This window comes from Lentinula edodes (genome assembly GCF_021015755.1).
Source record: "Lentinula edodes strain Le(Bin) 0899 ss11 chromosome Unknown C8R40scaffold_1, whole genome shotgun sequence".
Classification (NCBI taxonomy): Eukaryota; Fungi; Basidiomycota; class Agaricomycetes; order Agaricales; family Omphalotaceae; genus Lentinula; species Lentinula edodes.
Window position 1 is genome coordinate 1219443 of NW_025764307.1, and position 19923 is coordinate 1239365.

At 46.9% G+C, this 19923-nt stretch overlaps 7 protein-coding genes across 7 annotated transcripts; 5 read left to right on the forward strand and 2 right to left on the reverse strand.

The window, feature by feature from the left end:
• The first annotated feature begins 168 nt into the window (after positions 1-168).
• On the forward strand, positions 169-1294 carry C8R40DRAFT_33204 (uncharacterized protein). Its single transcript, XM_046234734.1, has 3 exons — positions 169-264; positions 317-450; positions 505-1294. Exons 2-3 carry the CDS (start codon positions 384-386, stop codon positions 1095-1097), a joined length of 660 nt encoding a protein of 219 aa, XP_046092408.1. The 5' UTR covers positions 169-264; positions 317-383; the 3' UTR covers positions 1098-1294.
• On the forward strand, positions 1295-4208 carry C8R40DRAFT_33205 (uncharacterized protein). Its single transcript, XM_046234735.1, has 2 exons — positions 1295-3435; positions 3487-4208. Exons 1-2 carry the CDS (start codon positions 1492-1494, stop codon positions 3940-3942), a joined length of 2400 nt encoding a protein of 799 aa, XP_046092409.1. The 5' UTR covers positions 1295-1491; the 3' UTR covers positions 3943-4208.
• A 321-nt stretch (positions 4209-4529) lies between these two features.
• C8R40DRAFT_1031318 (permease for cytosine/purines, uracil, thiamine, allantoin-domain-containing protein) lies at positions 4530-7011 on the forward strand (the record flags this gene model as incomplete). The annotated part of the gene is made up of 15 exons (XM_046223160.1): positions 4530-4679; positions 4735-4758; positions 4819-4862; positions 4915-5005; positions 5072-5170; positions 5226-5331; positions 5383-5461; positions 5510-5708; positions 5800-5822; positions 5876-5975; positions 6164-6444; positions 6495-6507; positions 6564-6644; positions 6705-6833; positions 6889-7011. The coding sequence occupies 15 exons, from the start codon at positions 4530-4532 to the stop codon at positions 7009-7011; spliced, it is 1542 nt and encodes a 513-aa protein (XP_046092410.1).
• An 866-nt stretch (positions 7012-7877) lies between these two features.
• Positions 7878-11251, forward strand: C8R40DRAFT_1157723 (Metallo-peptidase family M12-domain-containing protein; the record flags this gene model as incomplete). The annotated part of the gene is made up of 16 exons (XM_046229654.1): positions 7878-7947; positions 8000-8822; positions 8874-8925; positions 8976-9139; positions 9194-9328; positions 9384-9434; positions 9497-9593; positions 9650-9673; positions 9723-9824; positions 9875-9917; positions 9974-10105; positions 10157-10263; positions 10316-10640; positions 10691-10752; positions 10807-10908; positions 11096-11251. 16 exons carry the CDS (start codon positions 7878-7880, stop codon positions 11249-11251), a joined length of 2445 nt encoding a protein of 814 aa, XP_046092411.1.
• Positions 11252-11592: 341 nt separating this feature from the next.
• Positions 11593-15603, reverse strand: C8R40DRAFT_1180690 (uncharacterized protein; the record flags this gene model as incomplete). The annotated part of the gene is made up of 5 exons (XM_046232948.1): positions 14876-15603; positions 14522-14774; positions 14289-14467; positions 14079-14235; positions 11593-14015 (listed from the first exon to the last, which is right to left on the reverse strand). The coding sequence occupies exons 1-5, from the start codon at positions 15197-15199 to the stop codon at positions 11593-11595; spliced, it is 3336 nt and encodes a 1111-aa protein (XP_046092412.1). The 5' UTR covers positions 15200-15603.
• A 540-nt stretch (positions 15604-16143) lies between these two features.
• Positions 16144-16491, forward strand: C8R40DRAFT_1164719 (uncharacterized protein; the record flags this gene model as incomplete). The annotated part of the gene is made up of 4 exons (XM_046230553.1): positions 16144-16150; positions 16212-16317; positions 16369-16399; positions 16453-16491. 4 exons carry the CDS (start codon positions 16144-16146, stop codon positions 16489-16491), a joined length of 183 nt encoding a protein of 60 aa, XP_046092413.1.
• A 1962-nt stretch (positions 16492-18453) lies between these two features.
• C8R40DRAFT_1032496 (Di-sulfide bridge nucleocytoplasmic transport domain-containing protein) lies at positions 18454-19858 on the reverse strand (the record flags this gene model as incomplete). The annotated part of the gene is made up of 5 exons (XM_046223266.1): positions 18454-18720; positions 18772-18986; positions 19036-19151; positions 19200-19680; positions 19735-19858. 5 exons carry the CDS (start codon positions 19856-19858, stop codon positions 18454-18456), a joined length of 1203 nt encoding a protein of 400 aa, XP_046092414.1.
• Positions 19859-19923: the final 65 nt, after the last annotated feature.

Here is a 19923-nt window from a genome sequence, read left to right on the forward strand (position 1 = left end):
AGACACGCCGTTGCACAGCAAGTGCCAAGAACAAGCTTGTCATATAACTGATCCACCACTATGTTAGCACTTGGACAAAAAATATTTTAGCCACTCATGAGTCATAAGCCGTTTGACGCGTCAGATATGTGTCACATGACTAAATCAGGCGTCAAAACCTTGAACGACCTTCCGCCGTCCGGTTCATCCACAACCACGATTCAATTTTCACGATTCATTCCAGTCGAGCTCGCAAAGCTTTTTTTGACACAATTATCTTCTATCGTGAGCACTCACGGATGTCCTTAGAGTCGCGCTAATACACCTGTACTAGTAGCCCGATCCCTCTCGATTTTCATAAACATAGACAAACGGATCTCTTCCCCAATTACTTTTTCAAAGAAATGCCCCCAAACCCAGGAGCCCGGACACGGAATCGCTCTTCTTCAAATTCTTACGTTAAACCTGAAGGTCCAAAGACTTGGAATCAGTATCATACACCCCTTGTTCACCATGTCTCCGCAGTGCACCAACCCGCGACAATGAGCACTCCTCCTTTGCGACCAGCCTCAGCCACCCAAAACGGAGCCGGAATGTCCGCAGCCTCTCGCTATACTCACAATCTCAAAGTCCTTCGACGTCGCGACCCGTCTATTCTTCGAATCTTTGATCAATTCTCTCATGTGTGCGTTTACCACCACAATGGTGAACACTGGGAGAAGAAAGGATTTGAAGGATCCATGTTTCTCTACGAACGGGCAGACTATCCGCCTTACGGATTTTATATTCTAAATCGTATGGGTATGGAAGACTACATTCAAAGACTGTGGCCGGAGGATAGCATGAGTGTTACCGGGAGCTATTTAATGTTGAGGACTTGGCCCGAATGGAGCCGGCAAAGGATTAGTGGCATCGAGGCTTCGAACAACGGAGTAGAGCTCCACCCTTTCGACGAGCGGTACAAGTGGGACGAAATAACCCGTCCTAACGAAACGGAAAATTGTCAAACAATAGGTCTATGGATGTTCGCCACAGATTCGAGAGAGCCTTTGATTACTGTGATGTTAAGGTGCGTGCAAACATTCATAACCATCTTCACCCATTTTCACACTTTCTAGGTTGCATGGGTTCATCAAACAGAATTTACCTTACCCCGAAGAGTTTCGTTACGGCCCAGATAAACCGCCACCTCCTAACCCCAATCCCCCTTCGGTAAATGGAATTTTTCATCGCACTGCTTCTGCTGCTTCAAACGGGAGCGGGGTCAGTACAACTAGTTCCTCTCATACAGATAGCGCCAGTACAAGCTCGCAACCACGTTCGCAACGACATTCTCCAAACGTTGCGTACGTTAATCCATTGCTCTACCAAGCTTCTGATTCGGTATCAACCACGGCCGCCAACCCGAAACCTTTAAAATCAGTCGTTGAACCCCCTCAGGCTAAAGCCAAGAACAGAAAGCGTAAAGGGAAGGGAGAAAAGGTCCTGTCCGAAAGTGGAGATGTGACTCCAATGGCAGGTAGTTCAAACCAAGTTTCCGATCTTAACATGTTATTTGCCAAACTGGTTCAACCACCGACTTCTGGGGCGGAAGCAAGCTCAGAGGTTAGGTCAAGTTTGGCGTCGTCCAAAAAACGCGTCCCTTCGTTTCTGGAGACTCTGATGGGTTCTCCAGAACCCACCGCGATTCCTGCTACGAAGACTGCCTCCCATCAACCACCCGCCAACGAGCCCAAATCAACGAAAATCACTCTCGAGGGCTTATTTGCTTCCGCATTAAATCCGACCAGCGATAATACAGCATATGATCCCCAAAAGAACCAATACAAGCCAGAGAGCTACATATGGGACCATCGTCAGCAATCGTTCCCAGATGTTGACAATTCTATGACGCTTGCTACAACCCAGACCAGCGGAGTTCCACTTCGTCAGATTGTTTCAACTTCGGAAAACACGGGAATGGCGTTGCTTAACGATATCTTTGCTTCAGCTTCCGCGACAGGGCTTACATCGTCTATCATCGCACCATCCGATCCAATCTCGTTCCAAAATAATGCCTCCTCCGCATCTAATCAGTCTACCTCTCCCCTCCCAACAAATACAAGCAAACACGCCGACGAGCCGGAGACCATTGAGATATATTCTCCTCGACCGAAGGCTCCGCTCAGTCTGGCTTCCATGTTTGACGCCGCCGTCCGCGATGCCACTCCTTCTCCATCCACCGAGCTTGGCCTTGGTCTAAGTTTGGATGGTATTCAGGAGAATGTAAGGCAGGGGAACCAGATGATGCTGACAACGCAAGTCCTGAACACCTTGCTAGGAACAGGCGGGTCGATGGATTTAAGCACGCAGGATTATAGGTCGAACGGACACGTGATCGCAGAAGCGGATACCAATTCATACGCTACCGCGGAGGTGAATGCCGAGCCAGAGGAAATTAGAAGAAAGTTGCTGGATATGATAGGCTTAGGAACGGCATCTCTCCCTCATCCTCCAGCAACAAACGGCGATGCAACGCCTCGTGTCCTGCTCAAATATATCCCAACACTCTCATCGAACTCTCTTCCTACATCGGCGGAATTCCTCAAACAACCTACGCAAACCGCCGATGTCTCCTTTGCAGAGACAGACTATGCGTTTAATGAAGGCGATGATGATGACGAGGCTATCGTCGAGCTCGATTTCTCGGATACCCGAGCTTTGTCTGACCTCCGCGCCTTTGAAAATAGAGAGCGAGCGCTCCGGGAGCAGCTTGTTGAGCGGAGGGCGGCCAGTCGAAGTGCAAGCAGATCAACTACTCCTGCTGTAATCAATCATGGACCGATCCCAAACAAAGCGAAAATCAACCTCAGAGGACCTGATGTCAATGGAGTGGACTTGAAGACCGAGGCCCATGACTTTGCTTTAAATGGCGAAAACCGTTATGCTCCATACGCATCATCTCCGTCCACTGCTCTACCGTCTACTTTGCCACAGATTACTTCTTCCAAAGTAACCCTTCATCCTGTGACTCCCGCAGAAATGCCACGAAAGATCTCGGCACCGATTGCTGACACACCCGTTACACCTCCTGTGCCAACTACTATAGCTCAAAAGACACCAACTGGATCCCCTTCTAAGAAGAAAACTCGCCGTGGCCGAGGGAGAGGGAAAGAAAAGGAGCGAGAAAGTAGACAAGGATCTCCCGTTCCCAATATACAAAGTGAATCTATTTCGCATGCCATGGGAAGTGTAACATCTGAGGATATCGACGGTCAACCAGATGTCGAAACGAAGGGGATGGCGATGGAGGAGTTATCAGTACCCTCTTCATCATCCCACAATCACGACTTACTCATAGATTCGGAGGTGTCTTCGCAAATAAATGCTTCTTTATCATTTGTGCTTTCGGGAAAAGATAAATATCAGGTAAATAATAGAGACGAGTTGGCGGAACTTGCGACGAGGCTACTTCAGGTTCGTTCTCATTTTTCTATATCTTATTTCATTTTCAAAACTAGGCTTCAGACGGACCGAAATTTTGTGGATGAGTTGTGGCGGGCTTGGAAAGGCTCAAATGAGAAGTTTGCTACTATCTCTGAAGGGAACATTTCAACGGTCATAGCAAGTATGACTTCCCCCGTTGAGGCTTTCGACACCAGTACAGAAAATGGAGATCAAAAATCGGAATCCCCTTATCCAACTTTACCTCATATAGCGCTCACCCACAGCGCACCAGCAAAATTACCGACGTTGATTGATGGTTCAAGTAGCGTACTATTTGACGCCGTCCGCCCAGTATCCCCACAGTCAAATTTTCAGCATACCCTCTCTGGATTACCTAGCCCAGCTATCATCAATAATGGGAAGGTTATAGAAGCCGAAAGGCAATGTGATTCCGCAATCATAGAAGAGGAAAATTCCCCGGACACGGTGGACTTTGGGGACGCAGACGAGAGCCATGTCGTTGAGAGATTGCTTTGATTTTTAGTCTGCTTTATTCATTCCACTTTTCTATCGCAGGACCGACTTACACAACAATGCTTTGTTTGCCTAATGCATATATCGTTCGCTATCTAGTTGTTGCCTCATTTACGTTCTGTTCTGCATTTGAATAATTGTACCTACTGTCTCACATATCAATGGTTGTATCACTTCTGATCTGTATCGTCCTTTTCATGTATCATTTTTTTCTTGGAGGTTTTGTACATGTACTTCTACCCTCTACGCTCGTGGGGGCATACATATGTGCGGCTCGGTTCCTTCCTCTTCTTTCGCTTGTCATCGGGAGACTTGTGCCTATTCCCGAACATCGATTTTAGATCGTAGACCTCAGATAGCTGGGGTCTAAGGCCCAATACTGACTTGATTCAAACTCAGAGCGACTTGGTGGATTGCTGCGTACACATGTAGACCCATGTACCCCGATTTGATTGATCAATCTAAGGCGAGTCTATTGAATGGTCGTTATCTTTGTCGTATTGAATGCTTACTTATCAGTAGTGTACTGGCCTTATAAGTCCCTGGAACATATCTATGGATCTTTTAAATCCCTTTCTGCCTCTTGTCCAATGGTCGCAAATTGGTTGAATCCCAATGCTTGGGCTTTAGAGCCTGAACAATCCACTTTTGCGCCTACTTCACGATGGAGCAACAAGGATATGGATCCCGTGCCAGTGCACTTGAGGACATGGGCTACCTGGAACTACGTAGCATACTGGGTGAGAGATATTATAGTTATTATCTGCTCCTGTTTCTCTTACACTCTTTGACTAGATTTCAGATGCGGCTAATCTCCCTGTACGGTCAACCGGGTGGCAAAACAGAAGGAAAATGGGTGACTAACTGTGCTCATTCTAGGCCTGGGAGCTAGCATCTTCGATGTTGGCGGTTGGCTTAAACTGGTTAGCCATCCGTTCGCCCTTGACCTGTCTTCAGAACCGATAAGCTGTACAGGCGCCAAGCTCTTGCTGCTATTGCAGTTGGACATACAATAATCGCTGTAGTGATGGTATTAAACGGAACTATCGGTGCTCGTCTACACGTTGTATGTCTCTCTTTGCTAAATATACATCTCATTCCTGAACCGGTCTCGCCTTCGTCCGATCTTCAGGGATTTCCTGTTCTAAACCGGTCAAGTTTTGGTTTCTGGTTCAGCTACTTCAGCGTTTTAAGTCGTGTCATTCTTGCGCTCTTTTGGTTTGGTATCCAGGTATGTGCTGAGGATATACGACCAAATGCTAACTCTTCGTCTCATTTCTTTCCAGACTTATAGTGGATCTGAATGTGTAAACCAGATGATCCAAGCAATATGGCCATCAGCTGTACGCATTCCTAATCATCTTTCACCAAGCTCCGGGATCACCACAAGAGGTAGGTGCTTCTGCATAGAAAAACCGTGCAGGTCTGTTTATTCCTTATCAGGCATGATGTGTTACTTCATTTATTGGATTATCCAATTTCCGATAATGTTGATATCTCCTCAAAAAATCCGATATTTCTTGTAAGTTTGGATGCTTCATGAGTTCCCTGTTCCTTGAACCCCCCCAAGCTTGTTCAAAGCCATGATTGTTCCTGCTGCATGGATTGCGATCCTTATTTGGGCCATGGTCAAAGTCCCACCCAGCATCTCCCTCGCTAACCAGCAATCCACCGTGAGCGGCAGCGCTTTGGTTTGGGCTTGGTTCAGCTCTATGAATAGCGCATTAGGGAACTACGCCACTCTTGCAGTTAATATTCCTGACTTCACGGTAAGTACTATGGCTTGTTGGTATCTGCAAAACCTACACTGTGCCGTATCTCCTCTTTCCAAATCTGAACTTGAGCGTACTCTACTTGTAGCGGTATGCTAAGAACGAACGCGCGTAAGTGCAATGTATATGGACTAGACCATTCGCTAAAGAAAGTGTCAATGCAGTCAATATATACAAGCCATCCTGATCCCGACGTTGTTTACACTAACAGGTTTCGTTGGTAAGCACACAATGGCTTACGGACATCTCAATCAAGCGTTATATGTACTCACCTTGTGCAAATAAACAGGTATTGCGGTGACATCGGCCGGTAAGTGCAAAAAGCATCTATGTAGACTACATTTTTATGTACGAGTAACAGGAAAGGTACTCTACGGCCAGACTTTATGGGACGCGAGTAGAATCCTGTTTTTTTGACTTCCTTTGAATAACCTATGCTGCATCATTTGCAGCCGACTACACTCATTGCCAACTGGAACCGCGCCCCAAAATTCTTCGCCGCACTGTCGTACCTCATTGCCACTCTCGGGACAAATATTAGTGCCAATAGTCTGAGCGCCGCTAACGACATGATGGTCTTGTTCCCGAGATACATCAACATCCGCAGAGGTCAGATTATATGCGCCATCTTGGGTGGTTGGGCTCTAGCACCATGGGAGATTCTCGCCAGTGCACCTGGCTTCTTAAACTTTATGAGTGGATACACAATCTTCTTAGGTCCGTTTGCAGGAATGTGAGTTCGTCTTCTCTGATGAGGCATCACCTTGACTCAAATTTTTGCAGAATGGTAGCAGACGTAAACTTCATTGTATCCTCATCGCGGCCGTCCAATCTAAATGGTTTTCATTGTAGTATTGGCTCGTACACAAATGTAAGGTAGATGTACCTGCTATGTATGACCATAAAGGTCGCTACCAGTACTGGAATGGTTTGGTAAGTTTAGCTCTCTATTAAAGTTGGGCTTGCTCTTCTCATCATGATCCACAACCGCAGAACTGGCGCGTTGCGGTAGCCCTTCTATTCTCTGTATTTCCTAGCTTTCCGGGCCTCATCAGCAGTATCAATCCTAATATCAAGGTCGGTAACTCGATACACATATTTGACATCGCGTGGCTCTATGGGGTAAGATACTTCTAATTTCGAGCTGAATTCCTTGTTGATAATGACTTGCGACTAGTTTTTCACTGCTGGTTTCCTTCATTGGTCATTGTCGATGTTATTCCCAGCACATGAGACCTTCATGGATGCGGCGGTGCTCGAGGTCTACGAGCCTGAGAAGGATACTGACTCCAGCTTGTAATACCTGCACTTCTGTAAACAGCAAAAGCCTTGAGATAGTATAGACCATACTGTAATGCTATCTAAAGAATGCTAGTATTGTACTAGTACTTGGAGTCCAGTACTCCTCTACTCTGCTGAGCCGGATCGGATTCAGTTGTCTGTAGATTTGCAATGAGATAGACTACTGATTTAAGAGTGAGGTGACTGCCACACAGTGTGTTTTGTCGAGGATGCAAGGATATTTCAGAAACCACAAGAGTCTTTGGAGAACTACTAACACTTCAAGATACCAGTAATCATTTATCCCAAACGGGCTTTGTTTGGGCCACCCCGTGTCAGCAGTCTCGACAACTGGCTTCCGAATGCGTTTGTTAATAAAGACCTGCGGCTGGCGAACGCCGCGACGAGAATAAATTCAAGGGCGAATACATACATTAATAGAATCACCCAGAATCACCCGCGACTAGTCTCACAGGAGGCTTCAGGAGTTCATGATCACTGGCTTGACTTGAGTTCGAATCTTACTACAGCCTACCAGCAGCCTACCTACGATTGCAAAAGTCATTGAACAGATATCATGATCAGGCCTGATCAAGCTCGATGGGCCTCATAGTAGCTTGGCTATCATTGTATGCGCGGCTTGCGGCCTGTGCTGAGTTGAATTATTATTACTGCTGTGATTCAAATTGGGTCATCATAGCAACTCGCTGATCCATTGATCCTATGGTCAGCGCTGTCAGCCAGGCAGGACCACTTTAAATTGTTTTCCATTCCTTTTTCTTTCTTGATCACAGAAATCGCCGCAGAGTGCCAAGGCAGGGAAACTTGGCCTCTCTACACCTATCCAAGCCCATTCGTTCTTGTCACTATCCGGGCGGTCTTTCTATGTCATTTGTTCTTAAACTTTATGCGCTGGCCGTTGTGTTCTTGCTTTCTGTAGTGGACTTAACGTCTGGTAAGCAACGCTTATTGGAGAGCATAATCCTTGTGTTTGACAATTTTACCAGCTTCTAGCAAGCGCGCCGGTCGGTTAAAGCGTCTAGCCCATCCTTCTACTCTATCTCTTGAAATCCTACCACGACACCAGCATTATTCTTCGCCTATACCATTAAGTTCCTACGACAAACGACAGCTACTCACTCCCCACTCACACACTCTGCACTATAGTGATTCGTTTCGCTTGATTATTTTTGCCTTTGATGAGGCCTTCCATCTTCATTTGCGGCCCAATGACCACCTTGTACATCCGGCAGCCAGGATCACATATCATACCGTTGATTCTGAGGGACGTTCGTCGGTCACACACACAGAGCCTCTCCTCCGCGAGAGCGTCAGGGCGTACTGGGGAGAGGTTATCGACGGAGATGAATCAAACGCAAGACTTAGAGAGGATGCCGCTGGTGTTTTGCCGCGCCCTTCTCGCTCCCCGTCCGAACTGGGCTGGGCACGAATCATGGTTCACCACGAGGGCAACTTAGAGGAAGGTGTCGCACCCGTATATGAAGGCGCTTTCTCTTACAAAGGAGTTGTCCACCATATCATGACCAAAGATAATTATGTTCGCAACAAGCACCATCTTGATCCTGAAATTCTAGTCGACACGGTTGATTCAAACCTGGTTGTCTGGCGTGACTCTGATCTCACACCACATGAAGAAGATCGGTTTTCTCCTGCAATGTGTGGGCATGACGACCTTCTGTTCAATACAGATCCGGCTTTAAACCCCGTACTGCGGAAACCTTTCACTGAACAGTCTATCTCACTCGGTCCTTTTGGCAACATCTCCTTGTCCCGCAGAGACGATGTTGCCGGAAGCGGTTCTTCATACAAGTTTGTTATTCTACCACTGATTCCCGAATAGTTGTTCTAACCTTATCACAGCTTTGAGGGTACTATCGGAAACACCGCAGGTTGTCCGACCACCCAGAAACTGGTGAGCATCACATGTATCTTCATATCATATCACTTACCACTTTTCGTTAGCTTTACATGGGTGTTGCCGCGGACTGTAAATATGTCTCAAACTACGGCGGAAGTATGAATGCAACAACCCAGATTCTCATGAACTGGAATTCGGCGAGTGCTCTCTATAAGAGCACTTTCAATGTCAGTCTTGGAATTGTTGAAGTTCAAGTTCAAAATGAAACGTACGTGTCGAACTCAATAATAGTATACTTAAAACTCCAACTTTCAGGTTTCAGGTGCCCAACCACTGCCGATCCCACTATTCCGTGGAATGTCGACTGTTCCAATGTTGATCTGAACAACCGGCTCTCACTTTTCTCCGACTGGAGGGGACAAAGGGGAAACGATAGTATCGGACTGTGGCATCTCATGTTTGTTGCAATTCCTTCTTCATGTAGAATGATGGTCTAACTGGACTTACTCTAGGAGCGGCTGTCCCACTGGAACCGAAGTTGGTATAGCTTGGCTCGGTACATTGTCTGTTTTTCACTTCGCTAGTTGGGCGCGTACTTCCGACTAAGCATAGCTACTATGTACAGATGCCAAACGGATGCCTCCGGTACTACTGGCTCTATTTCCTCTGGTACTGGCGTTTCCACCAATGGTTTAACGGAATGGCAGGTTGTCGCGCATGAGGTTCGTCTTTCCGTCCAGCAAATGTTATTCAAAGGCTCAAATAAGTAAGGTATCAGATTGGACATAATTTCGGTGCCATTGTGAGTGTTCTGATCTACCTTATTCAGCCATACTGACGGCGGCGTTCAGCACGACTGCACTGATGGTTGTAATTCGACCACTGTTTGTTGTCCTCTGAGTTCCTCAACTTGTAACGCCGGCTCGCAGTTTATCATGAACCCCGTATCAGCGGTTGGTCTTTTTAATCGCGTTGATTGAATTTTCACTCATTATTGTGCCAGTCAAGCGAAAAAACCTTCAGTCTTTGCAGTCTCGGTAATATTTGTAAGTTGCGAGTTATTTATTCCTCATCAGCTCCCTCTGCTGACTATTCACTACAGGCTCCCTAATGAGTGGCACTAGTTCCGGCGGCAAGACCGATGCTTCGTGCCTGGTAGATGCGTCCTCCAATACTCGTTCGCTTCTTTCTCTTCAGATGTGTGGAAATGGAATTGTCGAGGACGGCGAAGATTGTGCGCCTCTCTTTCCCGTTGTAATGTTCAAATGTTCAAATTAATCCTCAGGTGATCCTGGTAATGGTGTAACATCCTCATGCTGTGATTCTTCGACTTGTAAATTCACAAGCGGTTCTCAATGCGACCCTTCTTCCAGCGCGTGTTGTACATCTCAGGTAAGCTACCGTCTATCGGGCCTTTAATCACGCATCCTCATATATTTTCTAGTGTAGTTTTTCTCCTTCTACCCAAGTCTGTAGGCCTTCAAAGAATGCTACTTGTGATCCAGCGGAGTTTTGTACTGGGTCTTCATCAGCTTGTCCTGCAGATGTCGTCGCGTCTAATGGTATGTCGTGCGGGTCGAATGGGCTAGCTTGCGCTTCTGGTCAATGCACTTCCGTATCGCTACAATGCCAAAGTGTCGGCGCCAGTATGGGACTTACTACCGGCTGCTCCAACCACCAGAATACATGTCAAATTACCTGCCAGGACCCTAATAACTCCAACTCGTGTATTCAACTGGCATCACTCTTGGTTGATGGATCACCGTGTGGTATGTATCGTATATTTCTTTGGCATTTTTTGTAATCTGATTTCCTCCAGGATACGGAGGCACTTGTTCGTCTGGAGCCTGTCGGCCGGGTAGTATTCTTGACATTGTCAAGGTAGTCATTCGCACTTGTGTTCCTGTACCTTTCTACTCACTGGCGTGTCTTCAGGCCTGGTACTCTGCTAATCTGCAGATCGCCATTCCAGTGACTGTGGTTGGTGGAATTGTGATACTCCTGCTTCTATATGTCTCAATCACTGGTGAGTATCATGTAATCCACACAAAATCCTGATGAATAATGTCTTTTCAATCCAGCATGCAGACGTTGTTATATTCGTCGTAAATTCCGTAACTCGCCTGCGAGTAAAACTTCACAGCCCTCAATGCGTCACCAAAGACTTTCTAGCAACAATTCGTGAGCAGCTATCTGGATTCTTGTTCCGTCTTTTCCTTAATAGTCATATCATAGTGCTTCTACTGCTCTCAGGGTTCCTTCGGTGCGAGGGCCACCGCCGATTGATAGAGAAAACGCATGGCGACCCATTAATCGTGCTTCAGGCAACCGTTCAACGTGGGTAGACCCGACTCAGTATAACGGGCATCTTGATAGATAGATCAACCACTACATATCACTTTTTGTACCCATCACAACTACATTTGAAGACTGATATCAACCATTTTATTGCGGAATGTTTTATTTACAAGTTGATTGAAACCTTGAATATGTGGATCGCAATCGCACAACAAGGGTTATTCATTATCATATATATAGGATTCAAAAATAAGTACATGTATTGGATACAGATCTGCAGACATGGTTATTGAGCAAGATGCAGGTGAACATGTAGAAAATAGACATAGGCTTAGCAAAGCAACGACTGTTCAAATGTTCAACATTCAATCTATCGACTCAACAAAAAAAGACAACAGCAAACCATGAATCGATGATCAAATTTCAAGCAGGCTCTTTCTTCTCAGCCCCACTTGATGCGGGTGAGGGGGTATGCTTTGGGGGGGATCTGCTAGGTATTTCAGCCAACTTTGAGCGCGGCGGTGACAAGGAAGGACGAGAATCGACCTGCATGCGATCACGATCTCTATCCCTCTCGCGTTCATCATTACCAGCACCAGGAGACGGTGCACTTGAGGTGGGGGACAAGGTCGCAATTGGAGGGAGAGCTATTGAAGCGCTGCTGATCGGTTGAGTGATTCCAACGCCGGCGCCGGCGCCGATAGGACGAGGATGTGGAGGTAGGACCGCAGGAAGAGGGGGAGATGGAGGATAGGCCTCATGTCTAACCGAGTCGGGCGAGTGTGAAGTCGGTTGAGTACGGAAAGGAATAGGCGAAGGTCGAGTTGATGGAACGGGAGTTCGTCTTCCATTAGAAGGAGAGGAAGCTCTTCGCTTGACGCTATCTATACGAGAACGTTTGTTATCATTGCTATCATCCGGCACTGGACTCAGAGCTCTTTTCATAGGCTGAGGAGGAGGAGACATATGACTTCTGTTCGATGAGATAGAATCACGATGTGATACTGATGGCCGGGAGTCGCTGTGTCTGCTTCCAGAAGATATTGTGGGAGAATGGGAGTGCGATTCCGAAGAACCTTCAGCGGGAGGAGGTCTGTAAGCAGCCAAGCCCATGAGGGCATCGGCAACACCCTCATCATAATCTTCATCAACAACACGAGACGGAGGACGGGGTGTCATTGCACTCGTGGGAGAGGGCCGATTGGACGAACCAGAGCCGTTGGAACTGGTAGGGCCTGGAGATCCACCCTTTGAGTACCCCGATGTACTCTTGTATCCACCTGGACCAGAGCCAGTCGAGTATCCTTTCGAAAATTCATCATCCTTCCTCTTCGACGAGGTTCGTTTTTTCTTTTCCTTGTCCTTCTTTGCGCTATTATCTAGTGGTGTAGGAGTGGGAGTAGGCTCAGGTTCTCGAGAAGCAGGTGCTCGTCGACGCTTCTCCTTGTCGTTCGCTGGGTGAGGACTTTCAGAGCTGCGAACGACAGGAGGCAACGCAGCAACTCTCGAGGACGGGTGCCCAGCTGTTCGAACATCGGGTTCTCGTGTAGGATCAAATCTACCCCGAGGAATGAGACGATCCTGATCGTGAGAGCCGGGAGGGGGGGAATTGGCAGTACCGGGATACGACGTCTTACCGTTTCCCACACTATCCCAGTATCGCGAAGGAGGACGCGATGACCGGGGAGATGGTTCGGGAGGACTGTTACCGCGATGGGAATGATGTCCCGGAGAGCGCGGTGGGTAAAACGGAGAGGGTTGGGGATAATCATTGCTGTGCCTTGCAGACCGACGATCTGGACCGGGCTCCCAGTGTTCACCGGGACGCCGGTCCCAAGAGCTTTCGTGCTCGGATCTACCCGGTGGCTGTGAAGGGTACGTACGAGGTGAACGAGTAGGCATGGGTTGGCCTGGACCAACGGTGCGGGTTGGAGGTGGAAAGTTTGAATATGGGGGTGGAGGTGGCGGAGATGGCCGAGTTCGGACAGAAGGAAGAGGCGGGGAAGAGGATCGAGAGGAAGGAGCACGATGACGAGGGAAATAATCTGCGTGCGGTGGGCGAGCTCGAACGTCATCAGCAGGGCTTTGATTTGGAGGATGATGAAGGAGGAGAGCACCAGGAGCACCAGCACGAGAACCGCTTTCACGACTGGGGAGAAAATCTCTGCCATGGCCATCCAGTTCCATTGGGGCTAAAGGTGTGTGCAACGACGTGTGACGACTTTCGTCAATATTGACAGGAGGAGGAGGACCGCCACGGAATGGACCTGGAGGAGATCGCGTGGAAAGTCCTTGTGACGGTGGAGGAAGAGAAATTTCATTAGGGGTATTCCTTGACTCTAACCTAAATGAGGTTCGCTGATTGGGAGGCTGAAGTAGTAAAGGTGGACCAGTAAGGCCTGGTGGCGGAACAACTGCACTGGCGTAGGCTGTCGGATGCACATCCTGAGGTCCTGGGGCAGCAGGCAGTTGACCTCCAGTAGCCTGTGCAGTCTTGAGTAGCTGTAGTCTATTTGAAATCACAACGTTGCCGGGATCAAGTTCGCTGGCTCGGGCGTAAGCGTCGATGGCGTCAGAGATTTGATTGTTACAACTCTCGTACAAGCTACCGAGATCGAACCAGACTTCGGATATGTAGGGGTTAATGCGGATGGCTCGGGAATAAGCGTCGAGTGCGTCACGAAATTGATTGATCTGGAAATACAGTACACCGATGGAACACCAGAAGGTGGGATTCCTGCCGTCGCGATAGACTGCTTGCTGATAAGCTTCATAAGCCTTGTTGTACTTTTGACCAGCCATATACGCTCGACCTAGAAGATACCAACTTTGGGCATCAGAAGAGTCTAAAAGGTGAGCAGTAAGAACTAATGCCTGGAAGAAGCGACGAGGAAACGAAAACGACTCACCGGCTTCGAGACTCTTGGTTAAGTATTGTATGGCAAGCTCTTGGTTCTGGAAGCTTGAACCATCTTGGTGATAGAGCCAACCAAGCTGTTGAAGAACCTTTGCATGAACAGGGTTATCGGCCACGACTCGTTCATACGCATCCTTGGCTTGTACGTGCTATGATGAATATATGTCAGAGATAATGCCATCTCAGCGCGAAACAAACTCACATCTTTCTGCTGCTCATACACATGGCCGATCTGGAACCATATGTCGGCATGTGCGAGCGGGCTGGGGGGATTGCGGAGGATACGATCGAAGCAGGCCAGCGAATCATCATACTTGCCTTGTTGCTTGTAGATGATGCCAAGTCGGAAGAGAATTTCATTGGCCTTGTCAAAATCTAAGTCTTCCATCATTAATAATAAAGCGGCTGTTACATAGGTACACAATATGAACTAACCTTTGTCCATTGCAAGGACGGAAGAAAAAGCTTCTTCGGCATGGTCGAGGGAACCATATCGGTCATAAAGAATTCCTATTCCATACCAAAGTTTAGGATCTTCCTTTGGGTTAGGAAGGAGATAAAGAGCCTGCTGATATGCAGCATATGCTTTTTGAAGGTCATCTTGCATGAGATAACAATGACCAAGGGCGCTCCAGACTTCGCCGTTGTCTTCCTGGAGACTGAGAACTCGCTGGAAAAACTCGATAGCCTGACATAAGAAAGAAGTGATCGGATCGAAGATTTTGGAATGAGTAAATAGGAGCAAAGAAAGCCGGCGGTTTCAGGGACCCGCGGAAAGAGAAAGTTTACCTTGGGATAATTCTCCTTGATCCGAGCAATGCCAGCAACCTGTGTAAGTCCCGAAAGCGACATCGGGTTATGCCGCAAAGCATTTTCATAGGCGGAAAGTGCATGCTCGAGATCACCCATTTGTTCAGCGACGCGACCAATGAGGAGCCACGTTTGTTCGTTTGCACTATTGAGTTTTTGGATCACTGAAGAAGGAGCAAGTGGACCATTGGTGGCAGAACTAGCAGGAGCGATGGCTGGAGAGACTAAAGGAGCACCATTGGTAGAAGCAGAAGGGGGATCGTGCATTCGAACATCCCTATGGTGTCGAAGGGACGACGACATGGCGGTTCAAGTTCAAGTTCAAGCAGGAGTAATTAGTGGGGGTGAAAAGAAGTTTGTTCAACCTTGCAGTGCCGCAATTTAAGACAAGTACAATCGCGATCACATCAGAGGCTGACGCTCAGATTGGAAATTAAATGTGCCACGCGAGGATCTCGATTCCGTCACGGAAATAATTTTGGTCCTTATATACAGGGCACCGTTGATCCTTCGCAATTCAAATCTGAGCTTAGCAACATTCCATTCAAAACTCTTTGACGGCCACAACACCATGCTGTGAAGTTTGATCTAGTTTGATGTACAATATATTCCGGCAAACAACTTTTCCTTTTTGAGCTGGTTCATGAGTCCGTCGCGGTGCTATTGCTTCCATGGCGTTGAGCATACAATAATTATGTGTGTTGGATGATCTTCAGGCCATTCAACTTGCATGCATATGCGCAGTTACCGCGTCTGTCAATCACAACATTGGGCATTCAAACTACGTTGAAGTCTCTATCAAGTACAACAGCTTCGCGACCTTATTTAGCTTCGCCCAACGGCGAGCGAGTAGAGAAGCGGCGAAACTGTCTCCTGAACGTCGACAAACTGTAACTAACGATCTTGGCAACGAAATAATTGGCGTTTAGAGCACGATTAGATACGATAACGTGTAGTCCGGGCCGAATCTTCCACTCTCGGGTTAACCTTGACCTGGACTCAGCTTGACAGATTTAGCTTTTTCAACTCCATGGATTATTTACTTTTACTTCAGTCTACAATATATACTTTTATACACTATATATGCCTGTACATACATATACATATATGTACGAGTACAATATATACGCGGAGGTTTTGTTGTTCAAATAGGAAATGTCTTTATCTAATCTTCAAATCCAAACTCCGCCCACCACGGTCGTCCACGTTGCATGTGGCAACGTTCTCAACAGTAACTTCCAACGACTATGACTCGTGAGCAGTCTCTTGCTTTACAATAACGCACATTTTTTAAACTAGTAGTACTCTTCCACAGGCGGCAACCAGCGTGATCAAGATCGCCTTAAAGCACAGAAGAAGGCTGCTGCCAATGCGAAGAAAACAAAGGAAAGTGCTAGCTCTTTAGCAAAGCGCAAGGAGGCGTAAGTCTCGCTACTACTCTTTTCCCTTCAAAGCCTCACTCTTAGATCCAGAGATGCCGAAATTCTGCGCGCGAAACAGAAGGTAAGCTCCAGTGTGAAAGTCGATCTATTTACGACCGATTCATTGGCGTACAGAAAAAAGAGGAGGCTGCAGCGGCCGGCGGTGGCAAATGATCAATACGATTCTCTTTCGTCTCATATACAAACTAATCTTCTCTGGGTTTCAAGTCGTTCCTGATTAGAGGGTTGAAATTCGCCTTTTATATTCATCTGCATGTTTTGTTGTAATCTATCTACATTCTGTTCCCTTGTGCTTGAAAAGGCTTGAAACCTTGCCTATTTGGCTAGCACCATACAACATACAGCCTCATTACAGCTGGCTTCTTACAGATCCTCAATCACGAGTTGCAATCAAGTACAAGTCCTTGGGTGGCTAAATACATCCGATATGAACAGATATGAACATGCATTCATATCAGATTCGAAGCAATTTCCTTTTCAATATTTCTGCAGTTGACCTACAGCTCCTTTCACACCACTAACGATTCGATCTAATAAAGTACCATGCTGCTCGGCTTTGTAGGGATCGTTCACCTTATCTGCACTGTCATCTCGTCTTTCGGGTAACTTACATACTTGATTACCTGAACTTCGAGACTCGAGTTGCTTACAACGTGCCTTGCATCTTGTGCCACAATTTCGGATCCCTATTCTTGCTGTCTGGTGTCAAAGCAGAAGAACCTCTTTGGACATAACCTTTTCCGATTCTTTTCTTGGTGTTTTCCTAAGGCCTATAAAGTATTTATACCAGACTTATACCGTGGATCCGAACTCCTCTCTCAATACTCATTTCTCGTTTGCTCCCTACTACCACTTCGGATTATCTTTCACAGCATGCGAACTCATGCAAACGATGCTGTCTATATAATCGCGGAGACTTTCCAGACAATTCCAGACAATTCCCCACCAATCAGGTCTGCTCCGAATTCATGCATGAATGCATGATCATCGAAATTTTCCTATGTCCCCATGAGAGTATGAGTTGAGATGTACATATATGAAAGGGGTTACAAAGGCTATTTAGCGAAGCGGCCACCACCAATATATATACGCCCCATTTACCTTGTGTTCATAAGTAAATACAAGGAGAGGATATATGTAGGGATACAATAATATCGTGTGTATTCGGTCCTGGAATATACAAGCCCAGCCCTTTGCTGAGTTGAGCAAGGTAAATGTTGCACTTACCTTCCTCCCGCCACGGCTCACGGCACGGCTGTCCTAGTTTCTTCTATTTAAGCGATGGTGTAAATCTAGGGACATCTCCGCAAAGAAGCAACTTTCAGGGAAATGAGAATAGAAGGACAAAGCCTGAGTGTTGTGAAGGCGCCGTGGCGTTACAGGGCATCAGAGAGCATCATGCTCAGCGTGTGATTCTCTGGGAGAAGGTTCCTTTGCTCAGGGTCTTTGTTGTTGATCTTGATTCCGTTCTGGATGGCGAAACTTCCATATGCTATTCATTCAGATATCAATGATGTGATGGATTTTGAAATCTGAACCTGACCTCCGATCCAGCTGAATAAGGCTGAACAGAGGCTGAATATGTTGTAGAAATTCATATGTATGCGTCGAAGTATATAAATTTCAAAGCAACAATTACGTATCTTGTCAACTGAACCGAACATATTCCTTGAGCTTCGGGTCCAACCGGTACGCCGATAATTGGGATCCAGAATGTGGCGACGTCGACATATGATATGTATGATAAATGATCATGAGAGAGGATACACAGCCGGTACTGGTCGTCCCTTGCTTTCGGTGATGTCGTGGGCGCCCGCCGCATGAGTTGCCCCTTGCTTGAACACCGGGAGCTAAATGAGGAATAAGTTTATGTCAAATTCCAACCTGGACAAGCAGAGCACAGGCAGACTGCATCGGATTAGTGGGTAATCAACGTTCAACGTTCAACCCTCTTCAGCCGCAATCGATGCGCCACAACATAAGTTTGGCTCGGTGGGATGGCAAACAGGCACATTTTGCTAATGACTTCATCTATGTATTTTCGATGTTCATCTTTGTGAAAGATCGAAATCAATACCAGATCAATACAGACTTATGTGCAAAAACACATCGACATCATTTGACCTTTACGGAAATACCGCTTCCTAACCTTCTACGCCTTGCACTTGGTGTCTGATCATCGTCATCATTCCGTTTCCAATTTCGCGCCCATGCCGGGGTGTTTGCAGGTGGTAGTCCGTATTGATGCGTGTCATACGGAGCCCCATTCATAAGAGGTTGAGTTTGATGTGCCTCAGGTAAAGCGCGATGTCGGGAACGGTAAAGTGATATAAGAGTGTTGATGAAGACAGTTAAGAAAGACAACGAAGTCAATGTGAAAGTCTTTATTCGGGACCATTTAGATCGAGTGTATTCCGAAAAAGAAGAACTCACAAGGGTTTTCCAACTGATGGGCTCAACAAATCCGTTTACGACCTCTGCTATAAGCTCAGCCCCGATGCGGGCACGTCCAATTTTGGTAGGGTCTCGATTCATACACAGCTCCCATTCACCACACTGATGAACAAGAGCCGGTGCCAGCATTGCGGGGTTATCGCAATAATTGTTTCGGTACTGCAGGGAACATCTTGCGATTTCCTGTACGCTATCTAACGTTTGACATCAGTATGGCAGTCGCGACATATGCATGCAGCATACCCATTGAGTACTCCGATATCCGGTGCTCCACATCACGTTGCACAGTGAGAATGAATTGCAATAGCAGGTAAAGGAAGACTAAAATCAACGAAAGGTTGAAGAAAAACTGTAAATAACTATTTGTAAATCAGTAAATTGCGAAATCCTCGGATTAAGACACCCACCCTAATAACACATAAGGCATATCAGAAGGGGACGAGGCTGGTGAGACGTTCAGAGTGTAATGGTTGGAAGTATTTTGATTCGACAAATTCAATGCGTGTTCGTCCTCGTCATCACTGACGGTAGGGTCATTATCTGAATCCCGGTCACGCATGGAAGCGAATCTTTTCCCTTGGGGAGTCTTGTGGCGCGCTCTGTACACTCTCCGTAGGGCCCCGGTAGCCACAGCTCGGTCATTATTCGACTTGAATTCTTCCTCTAATTTGGCTGGACTGGCATCTGACATGTCAACATCTTTAATCTCGTTCAAAGATGGCGAAGGAAATGATGTAGCCGGCGAAGCATTGGGTGGAGGAGCCCAGGAGTATGGCTCAGGAGTCTGTCGGGACGGTGTTGCGAAGATGAAAGGAATATTGCGATTTGCGCCGAAACCGAAAGATGATGAGTTTGCTGGTGTGGATGGATTCATATCATCATGTGACCCTGCAGAATAGTTTCTTAGAACAAAAACCACATAAAACTGAACATTGGACAAACTTTTGCGCGGTGTGCTAAGATCGTCGCCTGATTTCCAAACTGGCGTTGTATTGGGCCTCGAGGTGAACTGAAAGTCCATAGGTGCTTCTGTAGAGCGGGGTGAATGGAACATTCTAGAATTCATCACGGCATGGAACGTCCTCGAAACAGCGACGTGGTAGGTGGTTCAACCAGTGGTTGTCGTAGTTC